Below are 19,860 nucleotides of genomic sequence, written 5' to 3' on the forward strand. Positions count from 1 at the left end.
AAGCTGGTTCAGATCATATCCTCAGTGGCATGTGCTTCATGAGTTACTGATTACAAAGTTGAGCTTTTGTAAGAAGATGATGAAAAAAATGTCATATACAATTCTCAAGTACAGTATCTCAGTACCATAGAGATACAGTAAATGGTTTCAGCTCCAACAATTTTAGCAAGATCCATCTTGTATCAATCTATACTCCTTCATGTTACCAACTTAAGGCTATATTATGCTAATATAACCAATTGAAAATCATAGCAAAGAGACTGCTAAGATTCTTAGACATTGATTCCATCAAAATGCAACCTGTTAGAGTTACAACAAACATACAAGTGTGAAAAAAGTACCTTTTCCTCATCTCGCTGGTTAAGATCTTCTTGGATGCAGACCCATCCTGACGTATGACTTTATCTAAGGACAGTGAGGCATCTCGAATGGGATGGGGCAGAACCTTGGTCTCCTGGGTAACTGTGAGGGTCTTCTCATCTCCACCCTGCTGACCCAGGTGTTGCTTGGCATAGTCAAACCCCTGAACAGGCTACACAATAAACAAATATAACCTTATATGATTAAAAACAAAAAGATTATTCTTAGATGATAAAATACAGTTAATTTAGGATATACATGAGACAGTGTTTGCAGTTTACATGCTTTATTTTACAGGCATCCTTTTTGACCAATGTTATGTGGCTGTATAATGACAGATCCTCTCTGATGTGGTGATTACAGATATCAGATTCATCCGCGCGGGGCGAAGCACACAGTACGCACAGAACATTACTACGCAAATAACTGCAATTTTATATCTCAATCAGAGATGGTGATAGAGAGGCAAGAGTTACGGACTGCAGCTTTAGAGGGACACTCCATTTTTTATAAATATGCTCATTCAGCTCCCCTAGAGTTAAACATTAGATTTTTACCGTTTTGGAATCCATTCAGCTGATCTCCGGGTCTGGCGGTACCATTTTTAGCATAGCTTAGCATAATTCATTGAATCTGATTAGACCATTAGCATTGAGCTAAAAATAACCAAAGAGTTTCGATATTTTTCCTATTTAAAACTTGACTCTTCTGTAGTTACATTGTGTACTAAGACCGACGGAAAATTTATGATATTACACAGAGCCTGAAAATAGTCCTCTGCTATTGAAAGTGACCAAGGGGACTATTTTCGGGCAGTGCATAATTTCACTACGCCTGCTGCAGCCATGTTACAGCAGCAAAGTCCTTGATTATTACGCCAGAATGAGAGTATAGTTCCTAGCCATATCTGCCTAGAAAATCACAACTTTAATTTTCTGTCTGTCTTAGTACATGATGTAACTACAGAAGAGTCAAGTTTTAAATAGGAAAAATATCATAGCTCTTTGGTTATTTTTAGGCGTGATGCTAATGGTCTAATCAGATTCAATGGATTATGCTAAGCTATGCTAATAGTGGTACTGCCAGACCCAGAGATCAACTGAATGGATTCCAAAACGGTAAAATCAAATGTTTAACTCTAGGGGAGCTGGAAAATGAGCACATTTTCAAAAAAAAGTGGAGTGTCCCTTTAAGTTATAAAATTTTGAATTTGTAATATTGACAATTTTTGATAAAACGTTATTACAGCTTAACTGATTTAAATTTCAGCTGATCTATATATTTTATAGAAATGTAACACATAAATAATAATAATAATAATAATAATAATAATAATGTAGATGCCAATGAAACAAATGCCTCCAGTTTCATCTAATTACAATTCACTAAAAATAATTTGGTAAAAAATGGCAAATCCTCAGTTGCTGTATAACTGAAAACATGGAGGCAATTTGTAATGGCCAAATGCATTCTTGCCCGCAGTGGCGCTGTAATGAATGATAAACTATGTCAGGCTGCACTCTAAAAAAACGATTCGTTGGCTGAACAACCATAACTTATGAAAGTAATTGGATTAAACACAAAAAACTTAGTATTTATAACTTTTCAACCTCTACTTAACATATTTAGTATGTGTAACACAAAAATTTAAGTTACCAGGTGAACTTAAATGTATCCAAAAATAAAATAAAAAAACATAAGTAATGCTAACTATTGCATCAAAATTAAGTAAATCTAGCATAATATTTTAAGTAACTATAGAGCCACGTGATTTCCCATGATGCATTTCCATCCAAAAATTATGACATCTGTCGTAGCCATTTTGTGAAGCACATGCCCTGTAAAAAATCCAACTTCAAAATGTTCTTTTAACAAAAAACAAAGTTTTTCTTGTTGAAGGGCATCAGTTCATTAATTTGTGTTCACTAAATGAAATAAGCATAATCATCCTGCTAACAAATATCATTTGTTGACTGGAGTTTTAAGTTTTTGTCCAATTTGTTTAACAAACTTGCCAAATTGAGTAATCTGAACAAGCAATTAAAAAAACAATGGTCTGAATAGTTCCCAGCATGCATTGCGACACGTTCACTTCTTTGGTTAATATTTACTAAAAAAGATGACTGTTTTAATGTTTGCTGGGTTTATTTATGTTGATATGTTGTTAATGTTAGTTATATGTTGTATTTAGAGTTATTTTGAAAAAATGATGTTTGTTCATTGTTACCATGATTGAGAAGTGTGTGCTCAGTGTAGAGGGCAACACAGTGGGTTAGCGCGCATCATTGTTTCCTCACAGCAAAAAGGTCTCTGATTCAAGCAAGAGCTAAGTCAGACAAAGACTTTGTTCAGGAGACCTTTCTGTGTACACTCCCACAGTCCAAAACATGCAGATTAGCTGAATTGGGTATACTAAATTGCTCCAACTTCACTCTAAAATATGTGTTGGATTTACTTGAAATATATATGCACCATTTTTGCATCACACCCCCTAAGTAATCCCAACCTGGAATAATTTTACTTAAAATAAACAAGAAAATATGTGTTATATGAACTTAAATATTTGAGTTCATCGTCATTCTTTACTTAAAAATTTAAGTAAATAAAACACAGGTTTTCTTGTTAATTTTAAGTAAAACTATCAAAGTTGGGAATACTTAAAAAGTGTGATGCAAAAATGGTGCATATATATTTTAAGTAAATCCAACACATCATTTTTTAGAGTGTGGGTCATAAAACATCTCTATTATTATCCAGTAAGACAACATTCAACATATCTGCATTTATTTAAAGAGAAGGCTTCATGATGCACTCAAACATGCGTTTTTACTTTACAAATAGCTTTCTGTCCCTTCAATGGTCCTGTTAGCCTACTTTCAACAAAGTCATTAGAGAATTTCTGACCTTATTCCTAACAGACACAGTTTTTAGGAAAATGACCAGGGATTGTGAAACCTTAAAGAGGACACAAATACTTCATAAAAGCAATTCAGTTGTGCACTATACTCTAAGTTTCAGAAGCCATACGTGTACAGATAAACACATTGACCTTACTTGCTTAGAATGTTAACATATTCCTGTTAATGTATAGAAAATCATGAATATTTGTGCCGTGGCATGGTGCTACACTAGACAACATCCTAAACAGTGCATGTGCACATCAGGAGCCCAGAGCAGATGAGCAGGTGAAATGATTTGAATAACTACCTGAGGGTAATAACCCACGTCTCTCCAGTAAGCAGTCTAATGAGAGAAAACAGCATGAAGTCATCAATCATCTCTCATATGATCTCTCGGGATGCATTCCCAGAGGCAAAGCAAGCACAGCATGTGAGAGTTTAGGGACAAGCATTAATGCAGCCACTGTATAATATGCTGAGTTTATAAAATATACTGTAATGAGTTATAATGAGATTGATAAAGTCCACTATAGGAAATGTTGCCACTGTACCTTCATTCTAGGGTTGAAGCTGCCGATGGGATCGCTTTTGAAATCGCTCTTGTTTTTATGACAAAGCACCGTTGTGATGATAATGATGATGAGGGTCACAACACCGATGGGTGCCAGGACTGCAGCGAGGATCCACAGATTATTGGGTGGACTCTTTACCACAGCTGCACGGTGAGAAATAATGTTGGTCATATGAAACAGCTGTCATATTAAATCAAGGTTTAACAAGCTCAGATTTAATGAAATATTGTTTTGTTTCCTCTATTTAATAATTAAAACTGACCTAAACAACACGAACAACAGGAAGCATAACCTAAATAATACCCTTTTCGGTTGCACCCTATTTCACAGTACGTGTACTTACCTTGTACATATATGGTAAATAGGTTGTACTTACCGACAAATGTGTGGTACTTACTTTCAGGTATCTACATGGTAATTAATTGGTATCATTACTGTACTTACCAGTAGTACATACTGGGTAGTTATTATGTAGCTCTAGGTAAGTAGTGGGTAATAACAGATACATACTTATAGTGGAGGTATACTGTAACTAATGAAAAAACTTTACTGTACTTACAAATAAATGTACAATTTAAGTATTTAGTATTTACAGGCAAGTTAGGGTAAATGACAGGTATTTATAGTGTACATATATGATAATTAATATCAAACACTACTGTACTTACAAATTGTATATACATGATAAGTGTGTGGTACTTGTAGGCCAGGGTAAGTTAATGATCGGCACATATGGTGTATGTATACTGTAACTAACAAGAAACACTACTGTACTTACAAATTGTATATACACTATAAGTGTGTGGTACCTGCAGGCAAGGGTAAGTTATACTTATACCATACGTATATGATAACTAAGAACAAACATTACTGATGTGCCATTTTGGTACTCAGACTCAGTACCGTTGTCCTTTAAGCCAAGCATTAAATAACCGTATGGATTAACTACTGGGTAAATTCACTAGTACGTTCATGGTAACTGCATGGAAACAGGACTGTAAAATAAAGTGTTGCTTTTTACACAGTTATTACATAAGACCTACAACCAAAGATATAGCATCATATACATGTCACTGTGAGGCAAACCCAACTATTGACTGGCATTAACTACTGGGTACATTCACTAGTACACACTTATTGTGTATATACAATTTGTAAGTACAGAAGTGTTTGATATTAGTAATCATATATGTGTACACTATAAATACCTGTCATGTACCCTAACTTGCCTGTAAATACTAAATACTTAAATTGTATATTTATTTGTAAGTACAGTAAAGTTTCTCGTTAGTTACAGTATGCCTACACTATAAGTATGTATATGTTATTACCCACTACTTATCTAGAGTTACATAATAACTACCAAGTATGTACCACTGATAAGTAAAGTAATAATACCAGTTAATTACCAAGTAGATACCTAAAAGTAAGTACCACACATTTGTCGGTAAGTACAACTTTTTTTTCCATATATGTACAAGGTGAGTACACGTACTGTAAAATAAAGTGCTACCAACTTTTGTTTTGTAAAGTTTGAATGATTTTCCACATAAATCAGTTCTTTATATTGAATACTGTAACACATTTTTACCTTATTGAAAGGATTTGTAACAAGAATGAATCAGAAATGACAGTTTTTTTATAGACGCTAGGACACATTTCTCAATACTTAGGTCACTTTTGCAACACTCTTCACACAGTTAGCACATCAGAAGTCTATGTGGGCTAAACTGAGGATCAATTATCATTGTTTTGGCACAAAAATGCATTCAATGACTACATCTCTCAAATTTCATGAACTCTTTTCTCACTCAGACACAACGGGCTCTATCTTACACCCGGCGCAATGCAGCGCAATGCGCGACGCAAGTGTCTTTCGCTAGTTTCCACCCTAATTTTCACGTTTAGCGCCGCGTTGTTTAAATAGCAAATGCATTTGCGCCCCCTTTTGCGCCCATGGGCGTTCTGGTCTAAAAACGAGGTGTGTTCAGGCGCATTGTTGGCGTGTTGCTATTTTGAGGCAACTAAAATAGACTACGCCATTGACCAACAAAAACCTGGTCTAAAGTCTAAAGTCAATGGCGCAATGTGTTTTATGTTATTTAAAGAGCGCATTAGTAATATGCGCCTATAAACGGATGACAATGCAAGTTTGCTTATCACAAAGTACATGAATGCGCAGCAGCAAAAAAATGCTTTTAAATATAAAAAATTAAAGGATTGAATGTAAAAGATTATTATTGAATCTCTTGGACATAAATGAGGAGTAATTATGAGACGTTAGAAGGCGCAAAGAGCTGCTTCACCTGCAGCCTGGTAAGTAAATAAATGCTTTGCTTTAAACAAATGTATCTGTTTTTAAATATTTTTTTAAATGCTACCTCACGGATTTATTATATGATGACTCTGTAACTGTGGATATGGTGAGATGAGAAACATTTTTAAGTAATGCTTAAAAAAACTCTTTGCTAAAAAACCGCTGTCCAAAGTGCTGAAACGCGCATAGAGCCGTTTGTAAATTCTTTATCTCCTGTTTGTTACAAATAAAGTATTTTTAGAGTAAAAACCTTATCTTAAATACTTGTAAATTATTTTTTGATGATATTGGATAGCCATACATTTAAAGAAATTAAAAGCCTGTTTTTTTACTTCCATGACTAAAAGAAAACGGGTTTTAAAGGTTTTAATAAAAAAATAAACATTTCAATACAAGTGAAAAACAACACAACTATTTTACATTAATCTTAAACTGGGGATCTTTTTCCTCCACTTAGTTTTTCAGTTTACTAAGTCTGTCATCTAAATAGGGATTAGACATAGCGCCAGCACAACTTGCTTTTAAAGGGGATGAGAGCTGAGACTCTCATTGGTTTACTGCACGTTACGCCCAAAATACTCCCATTACAATAGGACCAACCCTTTTCGACCATGCGCTCGGCGCACAAACCATTTTTCCCGTCGTTAAATTAGCAAAAGTGGATTCGGACACGCCCATTTACACGTTGCGCTGTGCGCTTTAGACAATGCGCTTAGATCGTTAAAATAGGGCCCAACAACTGCCAAAACTCTTTATACATACAGGCCAATTTGCACATGCTTACATACTGTTTTCAGAACTGTTAAACTTATGTTCAAAACAATAACATAATACAAAACTGAAAAAGACAACAATTTGTACAGTAATATTTTAATAAAATATATTTTACATCTTAAAATTAAAGGCTATAAAAACAATTGGCCAAATGGAGAAGACTGAGCAGATCTGTATCAGTGGATGGTGTGTATACAAATTCTTGTATTTTGGAATTACTAAAAAAATAAACTACATAAAATATTGAGGTTTTCTGCATCATGTCTGATTCATCAGTAACATATATTGCAGTGAATTATAAACAGAGATGTGTCCTTGTTTTACACAAGAAAACATTGTATAATGCTATATGTTGTTAGTGTTTTTTAGGTCATTGTTTTGTGGGTGACAAAGTGTGTTTGTCGGATGTCAACCGTTGCTAGTGTTCTGGAAGAATGAGTTGATTTGAGACCTGAATAAAGTGTTTTCGTAGTTGTAGTGCATTTTAAATGTGAAATGAACCGCTTTGAAAGTTGGTTAGGAGAACTGTGTGAAAAGTTTTGCAAAAGTGACCTTAGTATTGAGAAATGTTTCCTAGCGTCTGTAAAAAACTGTAATCAAAATTTCTATCTTTTACTGTAATATAAATATAGTACTTGAAAATTACAGCCAAAATATGTCATCTCTGGCATGCATCTTGGAAAGACCTTCTCTGAACCACTCTTCTTTGATTCATATTTTCCAACAAATTCAGTTCCAAACTATGCCATTTTACTCATGGTAATAATAAGACTAAGGAAGAACACCTGGGGGGAATTTCAGCTAATATTGCAATTAGCTTGTAATGATTGTTTATTTTTATTTTCGGCTATAAAATTGACAATACTTTAAAATAATTATTGCATAAATGCTTGGAATTTGCCATCATCTGTTTTGAATGTGTTTTTAACTATTTTGAATGCAGTGTGTAAGCATTAGAAAAATGTGCTGAAAATACATAGTATTTTGAATGTTGTGGAGTATGAATGAGAAAATGGTTCCTGCATTTTGAAAAGTGTGGTCACTGAATGCTGAAAAATTTTCACAGTTTGGTCTGCACTGACTTCTGTTTCACTGACTGTTTTGAAAATGTGGTCTCAGTATTGAACAGCAACTGAAAAAAACCTGTAAATAATATGTGGTGTATTTTGAGCTGAAACTTCACAGAGACATACTAGGTACACCTAAGACTTATATTACATTTTGTAAAAATGGGCATAATATGTGTACTTTAAAGTTTTGTGAAACATTTTTTATTTTGTCAAAGCATACATACAGTATAGCAAATGTTCAGTTTTAGCAGAATATGACGGATGGTGTGTGTGTGTGTGTGTGCGTGTGTGTGCTGCTCAGTGTGCATTTGTCTGTGTATGCCTGTGGCAAGCAATGTGAGATTATGTTCTGATTGTTTTACCCTGCCTGTTTGTAATACTGCTATGAAAAATCAATCTTTCCTTTTCTCTCTCTCTCTCTCTCTCTCTCTCTCCCTCTAATAATAGCAAAGTTGCCCACTGTAGCTTTGCGTTTTCTTTTGCCTGCTACTAAATAAGATATTTGCATTTTGCTAAATCTGTAATCAGTCATTCTATAGGTGAATATTAATGGAATTTTTAAACTTTTTAGTTTTAAAATAATTGATTTAATAATTCATTTACAATCAGTACTTTTCTAGCTTAATTTAAAGGGGCCATGTCACAAGACTTTTTTAAGATGTCAAATAAGTCTGTGGTGCCCCAAGAGTACGTATGTGAAGTTCTAGCTCAAAATACCCCACAGATAATTTATTATAGCATGTTAAAATTGCCACTTTGTAGGTGTGAGCAAAAATATGCCGTTTTGGGGTCTGTCCTTTAAATGCAAATGAGCTGATCTCTGCGATAAATGGCAGTGCCGTGGTTGGATAGTGGGGATTAAGGGGTGATATTTTCTCATTCTGACATCACAAGGGGAGCCAAATTTCAGTGACCTATTTTTCACATGCTTGCAGAGAATGGTTTACCAAAACTAAGTAACTGTGTTGATTTTTTTCACATTGTCTAGGTTAATAGAAGCACTGGGGACCCAATTATAGCACTTAAACATAACAAAGTCATATTTTCATGATATGTCCCCTTTAACTTATTGAATTTATTTTATCAAACAGTTTTTAGGAGGCAGCATTAAATATATGCTTATGGAGGCAGCTGAATGACTTTATAATATAGTTATAAGGCTGCAACAACTAATTGATAATAATCAATAATGAACGTGCTTAAGAAAGATTAATCAATTAGTTTGGTCTGTGACGTTACTTGTCCACCACCTTATTGCAACAGCGTCACCTGCACAAAGTCAGGAGCATCTGCTCCAAACAAAGACATTAACAGTCTCATATTAAATAAAGAAATTAAACTTTTATTAAAAAACATTGCGCTTTTGTTTCCAGCATCGTCCCTGTTAAAACAAGGCTTAAGATGTTTGCGCTGTTTGGGGCAGATGCACCTGACTTTATAACTGTACAGCTCACACTGTTGCTATAGGGTGGGCAAGTGAAGTCACAGCACTGAAAAAACGATTCATTCAATTTACTCTATTTTTTAAGGTTAGTGGTCCCACTCAATTTATTTAAGCTACATTTAAACAAAAAAAATTGAAAAACAAAACAAAACACTTCTGTTTAAATGTAGCTTAAATAAATTGATTGCGAACAAACTAATCGAAAGTGACATTTATTGAACACTTTTTCATTATCGATTATTTGATTCATTGTTTAAGCCCTAAAGCACTACTAAAACTTCAGCTAAATCACAGTCATGTGGTTATATTTTTGTAAATAACTCAATCTTTATTGATTTGCATTATCCTGCACATAGCAACTATAAATTTGCTGATGTTAGGAAAATGTAAAGCTCAGGGAGAAAATCATTTAACCTTCAGCTTGCAGTTGGACAAAATATCCCAGCGTGAGCGCCATGGTCTGTGAATCCACTGTATTCAGGAGTTTGGCCGTGGCTGTGCCGGGCAGTGGGGTCCCATTTTGCTGGACGTAGTAGGTCATCTCAGCTGGGTTTTTTGGCCCATGCACACGCCTGATACTCACCATCTGAATTCAGGAAAACACAGCAAAATTGTCCTCTATATACCCTTTTACAGCTCACGTGATCAAATAGCCTGCGCGCGCATTTGGGCAACGGAAGTAGTGTTGTTCCCCATTGGTTCTAACGTGGTAGCAACTCAGAAAGTTTATAAAAACGGTCTCCCAGCATCAAATTGTCTGGTTGTTGCGTTTGGTTGCACAAATATAATATACTAATATACGTATATATGTATCTGCCAACTTTATTTTTGGCCATCTGCTAACGTCTTCTATCCACTCCACTATAGTACACGGATCTGGTAGCTGTGTTGAAAATGTTGAAAAAGTTATTTTTTAAAATAACTTACTTTTTGTGTTGCTTCACTGTTGATTCTTACAATACTTCCGTTGTCTAAATGCGCGCACATACGCTGCCACGTCATCATTGTGTACAAACAGTAAAAGGGTCTATAAACCACGTTGAGACCTTTTAATCAAAACAAACCAACTAGAAGAACTTTTCCCCTAAAGCAACACAGAAGGGATTTGACCAAGGATGAATAGCAGTTTTTGACTGTGCTGTGTGTGTTGCTTTAGTGCCCAGTGAATTTAACATAAATGATGCTGGACAGAATATGCATGGCACAATTTCTATTCTTGCAGGCCAGTTCTGGGTGATAGGTTATGAGGAATTATTGCAATCTGGCTAACTGTAATGGGACTGTACACAATCACCTCACTACTAAATCAGCAAATGTTAGCAAATGTAACTGTAGTCTGAACAAATTCCACATATACTCAACTGCAGAATTTAGCCAAAGTGCACATGAGCCCTACTTCTGATATTGTGCACTGTTGAATTAGATGAAGTATCTGTGTAAGGTATATGTGTGGATACAATATAAATGCATCCAACATACATCATGTTTTTATTGAAATATGATGTGTATATTCATTGACCTATGATGTAATAAATAACAACCGGGAAAATAATTTACTCAGATGTTGTTAAACGAGTACTATTTATTCATGATGAATACATTTCTTGGGACCTGTATCTCATAAACTTGAAAATAGATGCATGGTCACAGTTTTACTTGATTCATTTAATTCATTAGCTTTATGCATTTGGCAGCTCCTCATCTTCTGTGATCTCATTGGATAGATGTGTTTACCTAACGCATACCATATGAGTATTCATTGCATACTTTTTGCATGCTGTGGTTTTAGATACTACACATTTTTTACTATTATATAATATGGAAGTAGGTGATTTCGGATGCAGTGACTGCCTGTCATATATATAATTATACAACAGTTCTTTCTGGTTCTCGAATCTGATTGGCTAAGAGGCGTGCAATATTCTACTGATAACGGCACAGTAACCGCTTCACCTTTCGTATCATTCCGCCACCTAGTGAATGGAGGTCCTCTAAACAGGCTCATCTCTGAATGGAAAAACACAGACGCGCTGTTTTTAAACACTCTCCTTGTGTCTCATTAGTTCACTAGCTCATAAATCAGTCTGTGAATCCCCAATCGGAAGTTATTATTCCGTCAAAGATCAGCGCTCTTGAAAGTTACGTTAAAGTTAATGGGAGTAATGTCTTGTCACATCGTGTGGACGATTAACACTTGGAAAGAGGAATATAAACACTCGTTTTTTTCTGGAGCAATATCTCTTCTCAGAACGTGAAAACACAGTGGAACTGCAGGTTAGCACCGCAGCTTTTAAATGTGGACATTGATCATTTATTTAAACGCGACGTGACTATTAAAACATGTTATGAGATATCGCCACTGGTATATTTATAAGCAGCATGCAAAAACCTCTCTGACACGTATAAAAAACCTTTTATATAGTACTGACAAGAACGAAGTCTAATAATAACCGAGTGCTCATATCGCGTTAAGAATAAATGGGAAACCAATAGTAACATTATAGAAGTATAGTTTTATTAACTTTTACCTCACGCCAAAACAATAACAACACAAAAGACACTAAATATGAATAAAAAAACAAGTAATAGTTTGATCATGACACCAAATACTGCTGATTTGATCTAATTTTTGACCATCAGGCCAGCATGAGAGCCAGGGAATCCCTGTCAAAGATGTGGCCAAGAGAGGGCGGTGGTCAGCGGGGCGAGTAAACACTGACGTCCGCTCATGCTTTGGTTCTCATACGTACCGAATCTCACTAAGCAAACGTTCAAACAGGCGTTATCTTTACTAATCGACTGTAGATTTAAATATAATACATATACATTCTCAACTGAACTAATCTTAAAACTACACTTTGTGACCAAGAAATTGTAATATTTAAAAACGGCGAATCCGTCCATTGAGTTAATATGAGATTCAAAGCAGCCGAAAGTGTTACCTGTCATTCTGGCAGCCCTCAAATTCGTGGCGGAAGAAGTAGCTCTCAAACAAAGAGGCTTTTAAAATAACTCCGTTGTTGTTTTCTAGTTTTCATTTTTCAAACGTGTGCCGTCGAACTGTTGTATAAAAGCAATATCGCTCTCGGAGTCGTGTGATATAGCTCTATATCATCACGGCTGTGATTGCCTCCGGCACTCGGCCTACGGCCTCGTGCCTCTGGCCTAATCACAGCCGTGATGATATAGAGCTATATCACACGACTCCGAGAGCGATATTGCTAATTAGATTTTCCCAAACTCTGTAAACAAAGCTTTGATATGTGGCACCAATAGCGACCGGTGACTTCTTTTTTCGAGGGCACACAATGTGTGTGGTTCATAATTTCAAAATATGTGTTCGGCGCGTCATGTCGTGAAGTGATCATGTGTGCATCACGTGTCTTGTCAAAATAAGTGTCTGCTGCACACACGTCTAAAGGGTTTATGATAAAAGAGACGCTCGTGTTTGCCAGATACTCACATAATCTCATGCGTAATCACAGTTTACTGTTAAGGGAGTATCTTGCGTGTATTTTGTGAACGTGAGCGTCTCTTTTAACACGTGATGCACATGGTTCACATGATGCAACAAATGCATATTTTGAAAACATGAGCAACACACATGAGACTCCGAACACATATTTTGAATTTGCGCCACTCGGAAGAGAAGTCAGCTGCTGCCACTGTGTGGCACATTAAAGTGAAATAATAACTCCAAAATAAACTCCAGACAAATATCAAAATTAATCCATGATTTACTCACCCTCAAGCAATTTGAGATACATATGTCCATCATCTTTCAGACAAACACATTTGGAGTTATTTTAATAAATGTCCTTGCTCTTCCAAGCTTTTAAATGGCAGAAAACAGGGATCAGGGAAACTTTAAACACCAAAATAGTGCATTCATCCTTCACAAAAGTCATTCACACGGCTCCAATGGGTTAATAAAGGTCTTCTGTGGGTAATCAATGTAATTTTGTAAAAAAATCCATATTTCAAACTTTATAAACTAATAATAACTAGCTTCCTGTAACATCATCATCTTTAGCATTGTGAGATTTAGCATTGTGAACGTTGGCCGCCATATGGACGTTGCGCAATGACTCTCGTGAGTCCAAGATGGCGTTGTTACCAGAAGCTAGTTATTATAGTTTAGGAAGTTTAAAAATATTTTTCTTATGAAATCACATTGATTACTTTTTTGGGGTTTAAAGAGTTAGTCCCCGATTCATGTTATCTACCATTATGAAGGAAGGAAGACGAAGGACATTTACTAAAAAAACTCCAAATGTGTTTGTCTGAAAAATGATGGATATGTGTATCTCAATGACTTTGGCGAAATAAAGGCAGCTCTGGGAAATGCATTCGGATAGCTTTCATAGGCACCAAAATGGAATTCTGTATATATATATAAACATTTTTCTCCACCCATCACATTCACACGCCCGCACATAGAATTGTGGGACAAGATGATGAAGGTATCTCAAGAGACAGAAAGTAAACCAAACATGCCTTGATGCCTTCGAATGCTACCTCAGAATGCAGCATTTTAGAGATTTCGGACACAGCCTATGTTTACTTTAATGTGTTATCCATTTAAAATGCATTACTTTTGCTAATATTACTTCTGGAAACTAGTTGACCCTTGTAAAAGTAGACTTCTGTTGTTTTCGTTTAAAAACGTTACGATGATGACACAGAGGCTTCGACGGCTGCGTCACACATTAGTGCAACGTCACCAGCATGTGCTAGTGGTAAACAAATACCAGTACGCAAGTCATAGCAGCAAAAACACTGTGCGGGGATCATGCTGATTTTCTGACACTGTCAGAACGCTTTTTAAAGTGAAAGTGTTTTTTCTGTTAAACAGAGGTTTGTACACTAAATAGTTCACAAAGACTATAAATGTTATACCAACTTGTTTTAACACGTATGCTGAGGTATATATATTATTAAGCTCTCTTTTGCAGTAAAAACTCACACCAGGGGCACAGTTATACACACCAGTATAGACAATAATCATTTTCATTTTAAAACACCATTGACTAATGTGAACAGGACCTAACATTGCTAGCTGACACAGGTTTCAATAACCGACAGACTACTACAGTAAATAATATCCTAATTCCAGTAACACACCTGGACTGTGTAACTGCCCACTGTTGATGCCCTTTTAAAGCGAACGCCTTGTTGATGGGCCACCATAAGTAGCTCAGCTAAACGTTCCTCCATCAGACTGGCGAAGCTCTGGTACAGTCCCTCTAAAGATGAATTCTCCACATCCTGAAGAACTGTAAAGACATGGAGAGTACATTTTAAAGCCTGTTTTCGCTCCAAATAGCAGAGAAATTACTTTCAAAAATTGCTGGACCAAACATTTGTTGGACCAAAGTGACAAAGTGTGTGTAAGTCTTACGATATCATTGATTAAAACAAAACAGGTGGAGGATGGCAAAAATATGAACAAAACAAAAAGAAATGGCACTTATTTAATCTACTACACTATCTTATATACTGTCTTTTCGATAAATGGTTGGTGACATTACCTGTGATTACCCAGAATGGCCTTGTTTCCACTGAGGTGTTGAGGTTGTGGTACTCTAGAGCTGTAGAGGACATATAGCAAGAGGATAAGAGGAAGAACGAAAGACAGGCTGGAGAGAAAGAGAGTGAGAAAATAGACAAGACAGTCGCTTTGATCCTCGTCCTGAGGCTTAGCTTAGCTTAGCACATCAACTCTAGACACATTTCCCAAATTAAACTTATATTCAATTGCATATTGGTGGTGTGAATAAAGGCTCTGGCTGAAATCATGTCTTTCAAGCAGATTTCTGTAAAATCTGAACAGCTGTTGGATTACTTTACTTCACAGGGATGAGAGAATGTGTTAAAAATTCCAATGCAATTTCTCAATTTGTATTGAATTCACAATCAGGCAGGAAATTTCATTTTGAATTTACAGCAAGTAAAATCTTAACAGAATGTTATAGAATTAATACAGTACGTTTATTTCATTATAGGTTTCCCACCAAACACACAGAATTTCCAAATATCTTTGATATTACTGTATTTAAATTTGCTGATATGTTAGAAATAAAGTAGCCTAAAATAAAACAAACTAGCTGCATGAGAGTTGTAGCATTGTGTGTGTGATGCGTTGAATAATAACAGCGAAAACCACCTCGCAGTGCACATGAGCAGATGTGTGACAGTGAGAGGTGCGTGTGTGATATCTCACCTATTCATCGCATAAATATGTTTGCAAAATAGTTTTTAACACACTCACACAGGTGTATAAGGTTCCCCCCACTGTTAATTATTTTTCGTATAATTGGTGTTGATGTTGGTGCTGTGTCCTGGACAAGCAGATTTAGAGAATGAAAGGATGGATGCAAAAAATTGCATAGTAAATTACTTGCTTATGTGCATGTGTTTTGTGTGATATGTTCCTTGTTTAAACTAAAAAGCATGATTTTCTTTTCAATAGCCAGGCACCACTGAGCATTGCTATTTTTTGGCTTGGATTAAAAAGATACATGTGAAAAAATAGATTAGATTTGACAATTAATATAATTAACAAAATTTATCAAATACCCCTTATGACGTTGCTAAAAAGAACATCATTTTGTGTACTTGGCGTAATGCAGTGTGTTTACGTTATTTTTTCCAAATATTGTACATCATTGTAGCTCCTCTATGCCCCGCCTTTCTCAACGCTATTTATTTTCGTTTGTAAAGTTTTCAATTGACATTTCTCTTACAAAATCGCATTTATTACCCACAGAAGGCCTTTATTTATCCCCCTGGAGCTGTGTGGATTACTTTTGTGTTTGAAAGAAGTTTCAACCGTTATAAAGCTTGGAAGAGCTGAGCAGTGCCGGCCCGAGGATCTTAGGGGCCCTAAGCAGAATTTGTTTGGGGGCCCCATCACCAATTAAAAAATAAAGAAATTACAAACATTTATTAAAAGAACAAAGTTGCACATTAAGTAAGGGTTAAAATTAGCATTAGGTACAGAAATCAAATGAAATGTATCATAACATTCAAACGCATGTGCGTCTAGAAAGCTTCTTACTTTAGCGCCTTTTTGTGGTTAAATGGTTTAAAATCGCTTGAAATTTTAACATTTGCAAGCCTTTTAAACATGTGAAATGATAAACTTTCCGTATTAAATTTGCATATTAATCCGCAAATCGCATGCGACCTGAACTGTGGATCAACTGCGATCTGTCACACCACTAGCTCATGCTGAACAACTTAAACATACTGTAAATAATCATGCAAACATACCTTTATCTTGCTTTTTTTCTCCTCCTCTGTCCTTTTCTTCTTTATCTTTTCGGCACTAGAGGGATAAATACTTTTTTGTGACATGGCTTATCATTTATTACAGTTACGCACACTTGCACACCGAATTGTCAATGCACGCGAGGTGTCTATATTGCGAATGAGTCTCAAACGCTAGCTAGTTGTCTGCAAATCAGATTTTTTTTGTCTTGAATTATTCATTTATACATTCGTATTCATTCATTCATTCATTCATTTATATTACTTGTTTAAGTTATTTAATTGTAAAAAAAAATGATTGGGGGCCCCCTGGTGGCCACGGGGCCCCAAGCGGCCGCTTAGTTCGCTTATGCCTCGGGCCGGCCCTGGAGCTGAGGCATTTTCTAAAATAACAAAAAATGTGTTCGTCTGAAAATGATGGACATATGTATGGCTTGAGGGTAAGTAAATCATGTGGTAATTTACATTCCTTTTTAAACAAACTACCTCTTTAAGTTTTAGTGTGGGCCACAACAGTCAAGTCACTCAAAAAAACAAAGTTGTCATTAAATTCCTGTTTGTTGAATTGGAAAACTTACGTTCTGCAGTGATCAGTGGAGGGTAAAAGAGGAAATAGCCCACAAGTTCTGCTGTCAAACGACTGAGGAGGTTACTGGCCGTTGTGCCATTGAGAATGACACTTCCATTATGAACCACATATATCAGAGATACAGCAGGAGAACCTGAAGACTGAGATGCACTCAAGATCTATGAGAAAAAACACATCCGAAGAAAATATGTGAGAAGTTTTATTGCGCCTTATATTAACTTTATCTGCTGTTAAAGCTTGAAAAGGATTCATTCAAAATCAGTTTTTATTAATTTGAAAGGGTTTCATCTGCATATATAGAGATCATCCAATAAACGTCTGGTTTTGTGGATTTGATACAATGGCAATAATGTTTTACAACGGCACATTATTACCAGTGGCGGCCGGTGACTTCTTTTTTCGAGGACGCACGACGCGAAGTTCGTCACAACATGTATGTAGCTCGTCATGTGTGTGGTTCCTTTTTTCAAAATATGTGTTATTCGTGTCAAGTGATCATATGTGCATCACGTGTTATGTCAAAATAAGTGCCTGCTGCAGATGCGTCTAAAGCAGGGATGGGCAACTTCGGTCCTGGAGGGCCGGTGTCCTGCAGAGTTTAGCTCCAACCATAATTAATCACACCTGAAGCAGCCAATTAAGGTCTTACTAGGCATACTAGAAACTTTTAGGCAGGTGAGCTGAGGCAAGTTGGAGCTATAGAGACGCTCGCATTTGCCAGATACTCACATAATCTCATGCGTAATCACAGTTTACTGTTAAAGGCTCTCTAAGCGAATTCACGCATTTTAGACCATAACATTTTTTGTTACATACAGCAAACATCTCCTCACTATCTGCTTGCTGCCTGTCCGCTGATCAAACTGTAAAAAAAAACGCGATCTCTGTAGACAGCCCAGGCTCTACAAACTTCAAAATAAACACAGTGGCCAAACCTGCACCACAAAACAAAACAAAGTGTTCCAGCCAATAAACGCCAAGAGGGATTTGGGGGTTGGGTTTGGACGCGTTCTTAAAAGCACGGAAGGGAGGGGGAGGAGTTAACTACGCTCAGTTTGTTTGAAAACACATTTCAAAAATCAACACACAGATTCGCTTAGAACGCCTTTAAAGATTAATTAACTACCTTAACCAACTTTTTTTAGTTAATGATCTGTAAGAATGATGCTTTATCAGTGCTGTTCATTGATTTTAGCCAGTTTTTTGACATTTGGATATTAAGTGTTTCAATACTACAATATATGGTGTAAACGTCTGAGTGCTGCCCTCTTCAGGTTGAACGGTGGCTACTGCAGTTGAATTTTCCTATTGGATGTTGGGTCCAAAAAGTAACTCTTGACGTAAGCAGGTTCAAGCTCCCCACGCCCTTGTTACGATCTCACCACACACTTGGTACGAGCTTAGTTCGTCCCCTCTATCTCCGTTGGGATCTGCCCACTTTTCTTGCATTTTTCAAATATTGCCAGTGGGTGGAGTCAGGCTCTGACCAGGGGTTTAGTTACGCTTTAAGGGAGTGTCTTGTGTGTATTTTGTAAACGTGAGCGTTTCCTTTACGGTTTTGAAGTGTGTGCAGCAGGCACTTATTTTGACAAAACACGTGATGCACATGGTTCACATGACGCAAGAAACACATATTTTGAAAACACGAGCAACAAACATGACACTCTTATTTTGAATTTGCACCGCTCGGAAGAGCAACCACCAGCCCCCACTCATTCAAACACTTACTATGATACCCAAGAGTGTCAGCAAATTGATCAGTTAACGTTCATTTAACGTAACATAATTTGATTGTTTAAATAAATAAAACCCACGCTTACAAACTTTTTTAAGTGCAAATAAAACTGCAGATGCAAATCATTTTAATATTGTTTTTTGCGTTGGATTTTGGGAATTTTTAGGGAAGGAATGTTCCAGTTCACTGGACGGATTTGCGATTGAGACAGCCCTTAAAATGGCCGACTGCCTGATCAGTGCCCTGAATACAGCCTATGATTCAATTCACCCATCCTGATATTTATTACACAATGTCCTATTCTGTTCCACAGAAGAAAATTATGTGGTCTCAGATTGAAATGATGGTAAGTAAATGATGATGGCAAAAGTTTTATGTCTGCTAGTGACGTGCATGTTCAATAAAAGCATTTCCCAGAAACCTCACAAGAGAGGCAGATGTTGTAGAGTTATGGCTTAATAAAGGCTGAAAGTTATGGGCTGTCGCACCTGTACAGTGAGACTGCTGTAAGAGTTAAGCACCATGGCCTCTGCCTCAGCAAATGCATTCTCCAATCTCTGCTCCATCATCTGAGTAAATCTACAAGATCTGAGGTCATCCTCTGAACCAACAAACCTCAGCACTACAAACATACACAGACACAAAAGCACATAAAGAAACAGATTATTAAATTGATGAATGTCACATGCTGAGCACATTTTCTTATGTCTATAGTTCAAACATTCAGAAAACATTTTAGTGTATTGGTTTTGAGTATTTGGTGATATATTCTTATTTTATATGTGTACAGTGACAAATTCTGCAAAATACATTACTGGTTGATTTTG

The 19,860-nt window shown here is 36.3% G+C and overlaps 1 protein-coding gene across 2 annotated transcripts in view; it reads right to left on the minus strand.

Annotated features, from left to right (window-relative positions):
- The window catches only part of kiaa1549lb (KIAA1549-like b), a 98,657-nt gene that overhangs the window by 42,159 nt on the left and 36,638 nt on the right, over nucleotides 1-19,860 (minus strand). For both annotated transcript variants that reach the window (XM_055174221.2, XM_055174222.2), the window contains exons 6-13: nucleotides 19,522-19,655; nucleotides 17,288-17,456; nucleotides 14,969-15,028; nucleotides 14,562-14,713; nucleotides 9,852-10,023; nucleotides 3,812-3,975; nucleotides 3,568-3,603; nucleotides 342-532 (exon numbers count right to left, since the gene is read on the minus strand). In XM_055174221.2, the coding sequence (XP_055030196.2) occupies nucleotides 342-532; nucleotides 3,568-3,603; nucleotides 3,812-3,975; nucleotides 9,852-10,023; nucleotides 14,562-14,713; nucleotides 14,969-15,028; nucleotides 17,288-17,456; nucleotides 19,522-19,655 (1,078 nt within the window). The remainder of the gene's footprint in view (nucleotides 1-341; nucleotides 533-3,567; nucleotides 3,604-3,811; nucleotides 3,976-9,851; nucleotides 10,024-14,561; nucleotides 14,714-14,968; nucleotides 15,029-17,287; nucleotides 17,457-19,521; nucleotides 19,656-19,860) is intronic.

Source organism: Misgurnus anguillicaudatus, chromosome 15, assembly GCF_027580225.2.
Source record: "Misgurnus anguillicaudatus chromosome 15, ASM2758022v2, whole genome shotgun sequence".
Taxonomy (NCBI): Eukaryota; Metazoa; Chordata; class Actinopteri; order Cypriniformes; family Cobitidae; genus Misgurnus; species Misgurnus anguillicaudatus.